Below are 14380 nucleotides of genomic sequence, written 5' to 3' on the forward strand. Positions count from 1 at the left end.
AATAATGTCAAGCTTCTGTCAATAAAATAGGCCTACATTAAAATATAAAAGGTATACAGCTAGGCTATATGTAAAGTAATAGAAATATGGAGAGTGTAGGATCTAGACGACGAATTGTTGGAGAAAGTACCTAAATCTACAAACATTCATCAGGTGTCCCCCCCAAAAAGAAAGGAAAACAAGCACCGTACAGGCTGTGTAGAGGTCACCCACCTCAGTTATTGATCACTGTGTTTTATTAGATCATTTTTATAAAATATAAATTATTCAATTATTATTAGATTCTACCTACGGTCTATGGATTCTACAAACAAGCAGAGTATTCGTACATAAATGATCTACTATCTGATTGATGAACATCCTTTAGCATTTGATCCACTAGGTGGCATATACATTTAATCTGTTTTGAAAGGGTGGAACAGCGCCAATTGCAACAGACAGCCATAATACTAAAGGGTCTGTTTCCATGACCCATATTAAAGCATTTCCATTTGTTCACTCTCCTGCTAAAGGTTGATTTTGTTCTGGAGCTAATGAACAAGGGCTTTTCAGGTTCTTTTGATTATGTCTCTTCTGGCTTTCATGTGTTCCTTGACAGGGTTGGAGAGTAATGGATTACATGTAATCTGTTACAAGTAAGGGATTACAGAAAACGATAACTGTAATCCGTTACATTCCCAGCAAAACTATTGTAATCAGATTACAGATACTTTTGAAAAACTAGATGATTACTTCGAGGATTACTTTTAAATTCAGAAAGGATGTTTGTGAGAGAAAAAACTTGGACACTTCTGTTTTCTTAATGACATTCAAATCAACACTGAAAAAGGCGCAAATGTAAGTTTGTTCCACCTGAGCGAGTCTGACCACAAGTCAGAGACCACTATGATGACACACCAAATGTGTTTTATGGAATCGGCTTTTGTAGGTTACAGTCCAAGTTGTGGCTCAGTTGGTAGAGCATGGTGTTTGCAACGCCAGCGTTGTGGGTTCGATTCCCACGGGGGACCAGTATGGAGAAAGAATTTATGAAATGTATGCATTTGCTCTGGATAAGAGCATCTGCTAAATGATGTAAATGTAATGTGAACTGCTGCTCTCTCATTGAGCTATTTGTGCTTTACGGATTGTGGTTGTTGTGGATGGCTGTTCACAAATCTAAATGTGTATTTGAACCCACTACTGCTTATCAATCATTGTTTTTGAAGCCAGTGAAAATGCATTCTTTCAACAGCTGCGTAGTGCGGATCCCAGCCTATGGAATAAAAGTGAGGTTTTTATTGTTCAATCTAATTTATGCTTATAAAAAAAAATCCAAGGCCTAATGGACAAACCCACACACTTTTGATAGACTTGAATCTGTAGTTGCGACATCCATATATCCATTTATTCTTGAAGTATATAAATGCCTCATGAGCTTAGTTAAACTGTCACACTCCATGAGACCCCAAAAGACAAGCTTGTTTTTCTCCAATGTTTGTAAACATTGTCAATGTAAACAAACACGGTATATCCTCTTAACATGGTTAAAACAATAATTTTGATATCATGGATGGTCAGTCCTTGCATCCATAGCTCTGTCTATTAATCTGAGTATCATGTGTCAGGTAAGACCCAGATGCAGACAACATCGAAGGACAACAGTTTATTAATCAAACAGAGGCAGGCAACAGACAGGTCAGGGGCAGGCAGAGGTCAGTAATACAGATAGGTGGAGCAAAGGTACAGGAAGGCAGGCAGGCTCAGGGTCAGAATGGTCAACACCGGGAAAACTAGGAAACTGGAACAATCGAGAGACATCTTCACCGCGAGAAGATCACGATTCCCCACATTGTAGTTCTTCTCCGTGGCATTGAGGCGGTGGGAGAAGAAGGCGCAGGGATGTACAGTGCCTTGCAAAAGTATTCATCCCCCTTGGCGTTTTCCCTATTTTGTTTTGTTACAACCTGTAATTTAAATGTTTTTTTTATGGATTTCATGTAACAGACATCCACAAAATAGTCCAAATTGGTGAAGTGACATTTTTAAAATGACTTGTTTCAAAAAATTATTTTACACAAAATAAACGGAAAAGTGGAGTGTGCATATGTATTCACCACCTTTGCTATGAAGCCCCTAAATAAGATCTGGTGCAACCAATTACCTTCAGAAGTCACATAATTAGTTAAATAAAGTCCACCTGTGTGCAATCTAAGTGTCACATGATCTGTCACATGATCTCAGTATATATACACCCATTCTGAAAGGCCCCAGAGTCTGCAACACCACTAAGCAAGGGGCACCACCAAGCAAGCAGCACCATGAAGACCAAGGAGCTCTCCAAACAGGTCAGGGACAAAGTTGTGGAGAAGTACAGATAAGGGTTGGGTTATAAAAAAAATATCCGAAACTTTGAACATCCCACGAAGCACCATTACATCTATTATTAAAAAACTGATTGAATATGGCACCATAACAAACCTGCCAAGAGAGGGCCGCCCACCAAAACTCACGGACCAGGCAAGGAGGGCATTAATCAGAAAGGCAACAGCCCTGAAGGAGCTGCAAAGCTCCACAGCGGAGATCGGAGTATCTGTCCATAGGACCACTTTAGACATACACTCCACAGAGCTGGGCTTTACAAAAGAGTGACCAGAAAAAAATAAGCAAACATGTATGGCGTTCGCCAAAAGGCATGTGAGAGACTCCCCAAACATATGGAAGAAAGTACTCTGGTCAGATGAGACTAAAATTTAGCTTCAAGGAAAACGCTATGTCTGGCGCAAACCCAACACCTCTCATCACCCTGAGAACACCATCCCCACAGTAAAGTATGGTGGTGGCAACATCATGCTGTGGGGATGTTTTTCATCGGCAGGGACTGGGAAACTTGTCAGAATTGAAGGAATGATGGATGCTGCTAAATACAGGGAAATTCTTGAGGGAAACCTGTTTCAGTCTTCCAGAGATTTGAGACTGGGACGGAGGTTCATCTTCCAGCAGGACAATAACCATAAGCATAATGATAAAGCAACACTCAAGTGGTTTCAGGGGAAACATTTAAATGTCTTGGAATGGCCTAGTCAAAGCCCAGACCTCAATCCAATTGAGAATCTGTGGTATGACTTAAAGGTTGCTGTACACCAGAGGAATCCATCCAACTTGAAGGAGCTGGAGAAGTTTTGCCTTGAAGAATGGGCAAAAATTAGAGTGTCTAGATGTACCAAGCTTATAGAGACATACCCCAAGAGACGTGCAGCTGTAATTGCTGCAAAAGGTGGCTCTACAAAGTATTGACTTTTGGGGGGGTAGGGGGGTGAATAGTTACACACGCTCAAGTTTTCAGTTTTTTGTCTAATTTCTTGTTTGTTTCACAATAAAAAATATTTTGCATCTTCAAAGTGGTAGGCATGTTGTGTAAATCAAATGATACAAACCCCACAAAAAAATAATTTTAATTCCAGGTTGTAAGGCAAAAAAATAGGAAAAATGCCAGGGGGTGAATACTTTCGCAAGCCATTGTAGCTTAAGGTCCAGGGCAGAACGCTGGGACAGGACCGCCCCAACTCCTACATCAAAAGCATCGGCCTCCACCACGAACTGACGGGAATGGTCAGGATGAACCAAGATGGGAGCAGTAGTGAAGCAATGTTTGAGGTCCCAGAACGTACGGTCAGCAGCAGGGGACCACGTAAATGGAACCTTGGGAGAGGTAAGTGCTGACAGGGGAGAAGCCAGGGTGCTGTAACCCCGGATAAAGTGGAGATAAAAGTTGGAGAACCCCAGGAAACATTGCAGCTGCACCCTGGACGTAGGCTGGGGCCAATCCATCACTGCTCCCACCTTCCTGGGATCCATTTGGCCACTTCCAGCAGAGATGATGTAACCCAAAAAGGGGATGGTGGAGCGATGGAACTCGCACTTCTCTGCTTTTACAAACAGCTGATTCTCCAGGAGGCGTTGAAGAACCTGTCGAAGGTGGAGCACGTGTTCTTGGGGGGAGAGGGAGAAGACGAGGATGTCATCAATGTAGACGAAGATGAACCGGTTCAACATGTCGCAGAGAACATCATTTTCCAGAGCCTGGAACACAGCAGGGGCGTTGGTAAGGCCAAATGGCATGACCAAATACTCGTAGTGGCCGCTGGTCGTGTTAAAAGCGGTCTTCCACTCATCCCTCTCTCCTATCTGCAGCAGGTGTTAGGTGTTCCTTAGATCTAGCTTGGAAAACACGTTGCCCCCCTGGAGCGGCTCGAAGACCAAGGAGATGAGTGGTAGCAGGTAGGAGTTTTTCACCGTTATGTCATTTAGTCCCCGGTAGTTGATGCACAGGCACAGGGTCTTGTCCTTCTTCTCCACAAAAATAACCCTGCACCGGCAGAGAGGAAGAAGGACGGATAAATCCTGCAGCTAGGGAGTACCCAATGTAGGTCTCCATAGCCTTGGTCTCCGGTCCCGACAGAGAGTACAGTCGTCCCCGGGGCGGAGTAGTGCTGGGCAGAAGGTCAATCCCGCAGTCATATGCTCTGTACGGTGGAAGCGAAGTGGCCCGGGCCTTGTTGAACACCTCCTGAAGGTCCTGGTACTCCACGGGAATGGCGGAGAGGTCCGGGGCAACTTCCAAGCCCCCAGGAAGACGTCCCGGGGCAGGTTTTGCTGACTTCAGGCAATGGGCGTGGCAGAACGGGTTCCAGCCTATGATGGCCCCAGTAGACGAGTTAATGAGAGGATTATGTCGCTGGAGCCAGGGGAATCCCAATACCACAGAAATCTGACGAGACTTAATGAGCAGAAATTGAATAGTCTTGCTGTGGTTCCCTGACACCCGTAGGTTGATGGGAGTGGAATTGTGGGTAACCCGACCAATAGAGCACCCGTCCAGCGCTCTAACGTCCATGGGTATGGAGAGGGGCTGAGTGGAGATATCCAGCTCGGAAGCCAGGGTAGCGTCCAAAAAGCTCTCATCGGCCCCAGAGTCAATGAGGACCCGGAGAGATTTCGACTGATTTCCCCACAGCAGAATGGAATGAAACGGAGTGCGAGTAAGGGAAGCAGAAAAGTTCTCCATATGGCCCACCAGAGTACTCGCTCCTAAAGGTAAACCTGGTCTTTTAACGGACAAGAGGACACAAAATGACCACGAGTCCCGCAATACAGGCAACTCTTAGTGTTGAGCCTGTATAACCGTTCTACTGGAGACAACCCAGCTCTGCCTAGTTGCATAGGCTCGGGAAACGGAGACTCGGCTGTCTTTGGTGACTCTCGGGGAACCTCGGGTAGCGTCGGGTTCTCTCGGCAATGGGGCCATCGGGGACTTCCGGGATGCCTCGGAGGCGAGGTGGAATCCTTGGACGGGTGAGCGAAATCTAATCTCCTCTCCCTCCGTTGTTCCCGTAGTCGCCCATCGATCCTGATGGTCAAGGTGATGAGGGAATTGATATCCATCGGTAATTCCCAGGCTGCAAGCTCGTCCTTGACCTCCTCCGAGACTCCGTGTAGGAACATGTCGAACTGCGCTTCCTGGTTCCAGGCACTCTCAGCAGCCAACATACAGAAATCCACCGCATAGTCTGCCACACTGCGGGAGTCCTGCCGAAGCTGGAGTAGCTTCCGGGCAGCCTTTATCCCAGAAAATGGGGCATCAAACACCTTCTTAACCTCTCCTACGAACTCCTCCAGACTGACGCATCTGGTCGGCTGTTGCTCCCATACAGCTGTAGCTCAGGCGAGCGTCCTCCCGGACATCACCGTGATAAGGTACGCTATCTTAGAGCGGTCCGAGGGGAAGAAGGAGGGCTGAAGCACAAAGATGAGGGCATTCTGAGCTAGAAATGCCCGACAGGTGCCCGGCTCTCCATTGAAGCATTCTGGGGGAGGTAAGCGGGGCTCTCGGGAAGGCGGAGGGACCGGTGAGGCGGCGCTGCTAACAGCCGAGTTACTGAGGGGCTGTGAGGTTACGTCATAGTAGGCTGCCTCCCAGCCAACCCGCAGAATTTCTCCAGCAAGATATCCAACACCCGGTCATGGCGTTCAGCGAAGGTGTGGACCCCCTCCAAAAGGCCACGAAGCAATTCCTCATGCCTACCAATGGTGGCTCCTTTGGAGATGGCGTTGCGCAGCTGGTCTGAGTCCGCTGGGTCAGTCATGGCCTGTTCGTACTATCACGCCTCAGGTAAGACCCAGATGCAGACAACATCGAAGGAACAACAGTTTATTAATCAAACAGGGGGAGGCAACAAACAGGTCACGAGCAGGCAGAGGTCAGTAATCCAGATAGGTGGGGCAAAGGTACAGGACGGCAGGCAGGGTCAGGGCAGGCAGAATGGTCAACATCGGGAAAACTAGGAAACTGGAACAATCGAGAGACAGGAGCAGAGGGGAAAACGCTGGTAGGCTTGATGAAACAAAACGAACTGGCAACAGACAAACAGAGAACACAGGTATAAATACACTGGAGATAATGGGGAAGATGGGCGACACCTGGAGGGAGGTGGAGACAATCACAAAGACAGGTGAAACAGATCGACTCAGCTTTTTACCAAAACAGAGTGACTGGAATTCTGATAGACTTTGGTTTTTAACGTAAAGATATAATTTAATCATATTATTATTTGTAGTAGAAAGCGATGGGTTAGAAGAAGCCTACATAACCAACCCATAAAGTAAAATGTTGTCACGACTTCCGCCGAAGTCGGTCCCTCTCCTTGTTCGGGCGGCGTTCGGCCTTCTAGCCATCATGATCCACTTTTCATTTTCCATTTGTTTTGTCCTTGTCTTACACGCCTGGTTTCAATCCCCCAATTACTTGTTCATTATTTATCCCTCTGTTCCCACATGTTTGTTTGTGAGTGATTGTTTATTGTATTGCGGTCCGTTATTGTGTCCTTGGATTTATTTGACATGTATTGTGATTATTGTTGAGTAAAATTGCATACATTACTCATATCTGCTGTCCTGCGCCTAACTCACCTACACCAGCTACACACAGACGCATTACAAATGTAATATCCATATATGGCCAGCTATGTAAACTTTAACATTGATTTATCCTGCAATAGATGTCGTTCAATTGGTAACATACATTTTGGTCTTCTTCTAATGCTGGTTAAGGAGAAAGTAATCTAAAAGTAACTGAATGCAATCAGATTACATTAGTTTGAGTTTGGGTAATCCAAAAGTTACATTACTGATAAAAAATGTGGACAGGTAACTAGTAACTGTAACGGATTACATTTAGAAAGTAACCTACCCAACCCTGTTCCTGGATAAGGCATTGGTAATGTGCCCATTCATTAATAAATGGGTGGGGTGGGGCAGAGAAAAGGGGAGGCCCTACTTTTCTGTCGTGGGAGGGGTAAGTACTCAACCAAGAGGAGCATCCTTAAAACCACTGGATATTCAGCCCAGGTATGTACAAGGTGACAATGGACAGTGCTATTCACACTATGTTAAGCTAGTTTTCTCACTCAGGGTTTGTTGTCATTTATTCTTATCTCAAGGGTCTGTGGCCGTTATCCAGATAACCAAATCTTCTTCAACAAGAGGAGGCTCTTTTGCCACATTTTCATCTAGCTTCTCAGAGAGAGGCATGCCACAGAACGTGCCAGGCGTGAGCAGTGGGCATACCAGGCGGCGAGAGGAGTTGAAGGTTGTGATAGTAGGTGATTGTGGATGTGGGAAAACCTCCCTCCTCATGGTTTACACTAAAAAAGACTTTCCAGAGGTAAGACAATTGACAAAGCCAGCTGGCTGCTTCTCTTCTCTTTTTACACTTGCTTTGAGTGAGAAGTGTCTATCTATTGTTATTCATTTTTCAGCACTATTCTTACTCTGCATGTAAGCAAATTATAGTGAGAAGTAATTGACTGTATGTGACAAAAATTATATTTATATATCCTCCGAAAATGACGAAAAGAGCAAAGTTAATTTCAACCTTTTTAGCTATCATATCTGAAAAAAAAAAATACAGGACTTGAAATATAACTACATTTTTGTCTATACATTTCAGAAATATATTCCCTCTGTGTTTGAAAAATGTGTCGCCAAGGTGAGGTACAGAGGGGCTGAGTTTCGCCTGAACCTCTATGATACTGCAGGTAAGGTCTTGTATACCCATGCTTTTGAAAGCACCAGTGCACTTACACCTGGCTAAACAGGTATCCCAAGTCTTTGGTGGGCGTGTTGTGCTATTATTAAGTAGTCAAAGATATCTTAGAAATGCAATAACAAACACCCTCTGGTTGCTAAATAATCTTAATCATTTACTATAGGCCTAAGTGAAATTCAGGAGAGAGTTATACACATTTATATTTTAAAGAAAGATAGAGGTATAACACATTTAGGAATAACAGATAAGGCTGCCATTAATTTAAGTAACCAACGTCTTAAGAGAGTGATATTTTTCTATACGATTATTTTCATGGCAGACTAATAATGCACATCCATCTGTTTCTGTGTATTTCTGTGTATTTCAGGTCAAGCGGACTATGACCGATTACGGCCTCTGTCCTATCCGAATGCCAACCTGGTGTTGATCTGCTATGATGTAATTTGCCCCTCAAGTTATGACAATGTCCTAATAAAGGTACTGCACTGTCTTCTCTTCATACTTTACTGCTTGTTTGTCTGTTTAAATCCCCAGAACGAGGAAGAAACCTTATTAACATACTTGCCATATAAAGTTTTATGACATTTACAACAGAATTAAAGTCGCTGAAGATGTCAGTATCATATATGAATATGATATATATATATATATATATGATATGAAGATATGTCAGTATCAGAAATCTATTTGAATACTTGCTCAAGCAAGTATTTATCAGGTTCATGGTGAATTATTTTTGCACAGTAGATGTAGTCACTCTCACAAGAATGCATGACGTAGAATGTTTATAATATCTAACTCTGTTTACATATATTTCAGTGGTATCCCGAGGTGCATCACTTCTGCCATGGCGTGCCTATTATCCTGGTAGGATGCAAAACAGATCTGCGGAAAGACAAGGCCTTGGCAAGGAAACTGTGGTCTTCAGGCCAGAACCCCATCACATACATCCAGGTAGATTTCATACATAGCCATACTGTATGTATGTATGTATGTATAACTTATATACATTGAATGTACATTTGCCATGCCACTTACATAATAAGTAATTAGTATTGGGTTTATTGAAAATGCAACACAAGTGGTTGAATTAGGGTTGTGTGATTGGAATGGGAGACTTTGATCAGAAGTGTTTGAACAAAAACATTTTCAAAAGACCAAGAGCGTTGATGATATTATGTTTATGACAGTAATTACAAGGCGAATCCCCACATTTGTGAGTGGTAATCCAATTTCTGAATAACCCTTTTACATGGACTCAATTTATTTATCTGCCATTTTCTTTTTGACAACAGAACTAGTTCATGTCAGAGAGGGAACTTTTGTCATACAATATTTGTCTAATAAACAGCATGAGCTGGCGCACACCCAGAGAAAATGATTTAGTGTAGAGGTGCTGACTAACAGAGAATAAACTGTAAGCTATAAAAACAAAGAGAGTCACAGACTCCATATATATAACCTCCCAGTTATTTATTGGGTAAAAAAACACCAATGTTTCAGCATCACTGTGCCTTCAGGGTTTTTTCTAAAAACACCTAACAGGAAGAGTTACCTCAGAGTAGTAGGACAAGGTTTATGTTTTTTTGGCCTCTCAATTAGGAATATCACAACTTTTTTAATAATCTGAGCAGGGTGAAGAGACCAAAAGGAAGATCAATGCTGAGCTCTACTTGGAGTGTTCAGCCAAATACAAGGAGAATGTGGAGGACATATTCAGAGAGGCTACCAAACGAGCCCTTGCAGCAACAAGGAAATCCAGAAAGGCAAAGATTCTGTGCCCTTCTGTGACCCAAGAGATAATGCTATCCACCACCGTGAGCTCCTGAAACAGACAATACTCTAGCCCTACTCAGGGAAAACACAGATGATGACAGACTACTTCTCCCTACGAGTCCTCTTATAATATTGTTGCTGCATTTTACCCTTCTGCTAACCGACTTCCTTTGTTATTCCTTCCTGCTAATTCTTGACATATTGTCAAAATGTGTTTCTTTAATAGAAATGAACAACGCCCTCAAGTTATAGAACCACAAATGGGGACATTTGGTCTTAGAAAATTAAGGATGCATGAGGAAGAAGTTGAAGGTACTATTGTATAATAATTGAAGGTTCCATTGTATTTTTCATTTTGATGCATCCAAATCTTTTAATTTATACAAAAGAGAAGGTTGACTCAAACAGTAATTCACATAGTACATCTCATAGATGTAAAAAAAAAAAAAACATTAATATGATTAAATGAAGCAACATAAATCTGGATTTGCTTGTAGAATTCATTATTCGGTAAGCCTAGGGTTGTTATGCATAATAACAATTGCACATTGACTCCAGTCCTTCCAATGACAATGAATGTAATCAGATATGACATACAAAATATGTATAATGTATTTCATAAATGTTAATGATTGTCTAATAAAGAGGTTTTCTCAATCCAATTCACTTACCTTTGGGGAGACTCACCACATTGTAACAGATTTACAGTATACGACTATAAAACTATTCAACCTCTTGCATTTGGCAACAGACACAAGGCAGTATAGTCAGAGTAAACATAATTGTGTGGGGCTTAATAAGCCCTCAAACAGAACATCTTAAAAACATCAAATGGCATCTAAAGGGGATGTTTTAAAAAAAGGTGTCAACCATCATCCAATATACTGATGTATAAATAATAAAAACCGCAAATAATCATATGCCATTATTTTATTAAAGTAATATGTGCACTTGGATCACATTCAAAGGTTGACGATAAAGATCTGAAGTTTTGCCTCCATTGAAATTAATTTAGAAGTGGCTACTTGTGACTTCACATAAACGCAAAACAATCAGTGCTTTACAGTATTGTTAAAGGAAGTACATTATGTTGAGGACAATATTTCAGCCTAATATTTTCGCAACTACAGTATAAGAGTTCATCTATCATGTAACAACAGTATGAGTAGTGTGCTTAAAATGCATTAACTTATCAAAAAACCATCAGAGCATATCTTTAATTATCAATAATGTTGAGTTTAAAAAGATAAAATATAAATATTTCAAACCTGATGGACAGATTAAGGTCACCTGACTAAAAAATATCTGAATTCTGCATTTCGCTTGCACCATAACTATTACGGCAGTTAATACATGTTATACTCTCCTGAGGAGTTTTACTTTCATGGAAATTGGCCGGTTATCGTTTGTAAATGAATAATTCTAGCTACTTCACAAAATGTTCATCCCACATTTTTGGTGTTCCCCAGCCGCCATAGACAAAATGTAGTTTAGTCATGTGTATGTGATATAAATACAAATATCATCTATGTAATGAAGATATCCAAGAATATTCAACTACAAATTTCACACTCACATTCAGCTATTCAGATGTGTTTCTGAAGACATAAGGAAGACAATAGACATGCAGCAAAGTAAAAACAAAAAGTATCTCGAGTCCAATCGAATGAACAATACAAAGCAAATTCTCCTCACCTCTCCACAACCATTTAAGAAAATAGAAAAAAGCCAAGAGCAGAGTCCAAATCCCAATACAAAACATCTGTAGAAATGATATATTACTATAAATGTATCCTTTCTCAGGGTGCTCATGCAAATAGATAAAAAAAATGCTTCATTATAGATTTCGTACAGCTGTCTAATGCTCTATTCTCTCTACTCATGTGTATGTTCCTGTTAGGGGAAGTGGACAGAGGAGGGCTGCAGACTGGTCGTCTCTGCCCTGTGGTCCAGCTGGTTCTGCAGCCGGGTGATATTGGACAGCTCCTCCAGCTCCTGAAACTGACGGTCAGTTTTGTGACTGACCAGAGAGCGGTAGAAGTGCACAGCGAAGACGATGAACACCAATCCAAATGGCACCATGATGGAGGTGGAGGCAATGGCTGCCGCCTCACCAGAACTGATGGTGCCATTATCAGTGGGGCGCCTGAGGGGCAGGAACTTGACCCAGCACAGCAGAACCACCTCGGTTAGGAAGAGCAGGGTACCGATAACAGTGGAGAAGGCCCAGGCCAGTTCAATGTGGCGATGCATGCGCTCATGGGGTGACTCGTTGACCGAGTTTAAGTTGTGAACGTTGCTGACCGCCTCCAGATTTGGCAGGATACAGGTGCTGATCATCAGGGCGAAGAGGTGCACTGCCACTAGGACAGTGGTGCAGGCGCTGAAGGCTATCAGCAGCCCTGGGGGATACACATGATCTGGCTCCAGCTGCACCTCTACCATAGCCACCTGAAATACAGAGAGGCATTTTAACACGAAACACTGACCGAGAAAGCAACGACCAGGATTTCATTCAGAGACAATTATCTATTTTATAGCTCAACCACTTCAAGTGACAATTCCATGTTTTTCTCTGTTGGGTGCCGGCTGCACAGAAAGATGTAGCCTAACCCCTCTGACCAGGTAACAACTGTACTGGGTCTAACTGTCTGTTGGGTGAGTGACTGTCAGATGAAATGTTATTGGCTTGTATAGTACAGTAGGATATTCTGCAGTTAATTTGTGGTAGGTTAAGGTTTAGATATGACTCTGACTCACTAATGGCATCCTTACTTTGCATCTGGCCTTGCATAGAGGTTTAAACTTGCAGAGACATTTCAATGCATTCAACTATGCCCCATCCGTGGCCGTGGGTGTGCAAATCTATGCGTCACAAATTGCAAAGTATCCGGTTTCATACAGATTTTTTTTTAAGTTGTATCGTTAAATCTGTCCACAGGTTATTTTCAATGAAAAAGTTGTGGTTTATCCAGCATTATAAACCAGGTAGTTTGGGTCCTGGATGATGAAACAACAACATTCCAGCCGTGTGTAAATCAGAAAATATACCACAGGTATGAAGCAAAACTAGTTGTTTACTATTATATTTATGTTGGTATCCTGTTTATAATAGCAATAGGCACCTCTGGGGTTTGTGGTTTACGGCCAATATGCCACTGTTAAGGCTTGTATCCAGGCACTCCGCTTCGCGGCGTACTTAAGAACAGCCCTTAACCGTGGTATATTGGCTATATACCACAACCCCTCGTGCCTTATTGCTTAAATATACCATGTCTCTTCTTAAGCGTAACGCAACGCTGAGTATCTGGAAACAACCCTTAGCCGTGGTATATTGGCCATATATCACAAACCCCCGAGGTGCCTTATTGCTATTATAAACCAACGTAATTAGAGCAGTAAAAATAAATGTTTCGTCATACCTGTTGTATACGGTCTGATATACCACGGCTGTTAGCCAATCAGCATTCAGTGCTCGAACCACCCAGTTTATAATGGCCATTATAAATCGGGTGGTTCAAGCCCTGAATGCTAAAAACGAGATCAAGTCATTCAGGTCTAGAAAGATGCCGGAGTTTCCGACTTGGAATTCCGAGTTGGATGATCCATCAAATGTATTTTTCTTGAATGCACTGTAGTCCGAGATTTCCAAGTTCCCAGTTGATTTGAATGAGACATCATCCCTGAGTTCTGACTTCTCCCACATGCTGACCTCTGACTTCTACTAAGGGAATGACCTCGATAACATTTTCGGCAGATACGTTTAACAAAATATTATTTATAAAAAGCAATCTATTAATTATGGTTTTTGAACACTATAATTTGTTTACAGACATGATAGCTGTGAGCCCACTTTCAGTTAATGGTTGACACGGCTTGTTGGCCATTACATTAGCCAATCGGCGTTTCTCAACAAGTTCAAAAAACTTGAATTGGTATTTACAACTGGTAATTACTACCTTCCCACTCGGTTACGAACGCTACATTTTTAGATAGTCAAATAGGCCGGTAGGTGTCATGTGTCAAGAAATTGTGCGTCATATAACTCAATTTTGGCAAAGTTGCCAGAATCCTCTCCAATCTCTGAGTCCAGTACTCACCATCGCGAAACCCGACAGGAGAGCAGAAGTTCTGCTCGTAGCCTTCAGCTTTGCTCGACTCAAGTAAAGTTTTCTCCATGACAGAGCTTGCAAAGAGTGTTCGTTCAAACTCATTGCTGGCTACCGTTATAACTTTTCAAGCAGTCAACCTGTAGTTCTACACAAGATGCGGCCTCATGCGAATTGACATACAATTGAAATTCTAAACTAAAGAAAAAAACGTTATTTCTATAAACGTTAACCTTCTGTTACTGTTGCCATAACTAATTCAGGAAACACAAGATATTATTTTACCCACAATCCAATGCTGTTTCTGTGAGCGGCGCAGTTTACTGCTTGCGGTAGTTGTAGTGCGCCTATGAACATTCCTGTAGATTTCCTCGGTGGGGTTGTATGTCTAGATCTGTGGGTGCACTTT

The 14380-nt window shown here is 42.4% G+C and overlaps 2 protein-coding genes across 2 annotated transcripts; one reads left to right on the forward strand and one right to left on the reverse strand.

Moving 5' to 3' along the window:
- Positions 1-7378: 7378 nt before the first annotated feature.
- Positions 7379-10519, forward strand: LOC115164626 (rho-related GTP-binding protein RhoF). The gene is made up of 6 exons (XM_029717307.1): positions 7379-7386; positions 7479-7702; positions 7988-8075; positions 8454-8563; positions 8906-9040; positions 9721-10519. The coding sequence occupies exons 2-6, from the start codon at positions 7568-7570 to the stop codon at positions 9913-9915; spliced, it is 663 nt and encodes a 220-aa protein (XP_029573167.1). The 5' UTR covers positions 7379-7386; positions 7479-7567; the 3' UTR covers positions 9916-10519.
- A 257-nt stretch (positions 10520-10776) lies between these two features.
- LOC115164624 (calcium release-activated calcium channel protein 1) lies at positions 10777-14380 on the reverse strand. The gene is made up of 2 exons (XM_029717306.1): positions 13963-14380; positions 10777-12313 (listed from the first exon to the last, which is right to left on the reverse strand). The coding sequence occupies exons 1-2, from the start codon at positions 14074-14076 to the stop codon at positions 11759-11761; spliced, it is 669 nt and encodes a 222-aa protein (XP_029573166.1). The 5' UTR covers positions 14077-14380; the 3' UTR covers positions 10777-11758.

The sequence above is a fragment of the Salmo trutta genome, chromosome 27, assembly GCF_901001165.1.
Source record: "Salmo trutta chromosome 27, fSalTru1.1, whole genome shotgun sequence".
Lineage (NCBI taxonomy): Eukaryota > Metazoa > Chordata > Actinopteri > Salmoniformes > Salmonidae > Salmo > Salmo trutta.

Bases quoted from the DNA above. Each gene is read 5' to 3' on its own strand.
- LOC115164624 (XM_029717306.1), bottom strand. From the start codon at position 14,076: ATGAGTTTGAACGAACACTCTTTGCAAGCTCTGTCATGGAGAAAACTT. The intron at 12,314-13,962 runs GTGAGTACTGGA...TCTGTATTTCAG, and splicing joins TCCTGTCGGGTTTCGCGATG to GTGGCTATGGTAGAGGTGCA.
- LOC115164626 (XM_029717307.1), top strand. From the start codon at position 7,568: ATGCCACAGAACGTGCCAGGCGTGAGCAGTGGGCATACCAGGCGGCGA. The intron at 8,076-8,453 runs GTAAGGTCTTGT...TGTGTATTTCAG, and splicing joins GAACCTCTATGATACTGCAG to GTCAAGCGGACTATGACCGA. The intron at 8,564-8,905 runs GTACTGCACTGT...CATATATTTCAG, and splicing joins ATGACAATGTCCTAATAAAG to TGGTATCCCGAGGTGCATCA.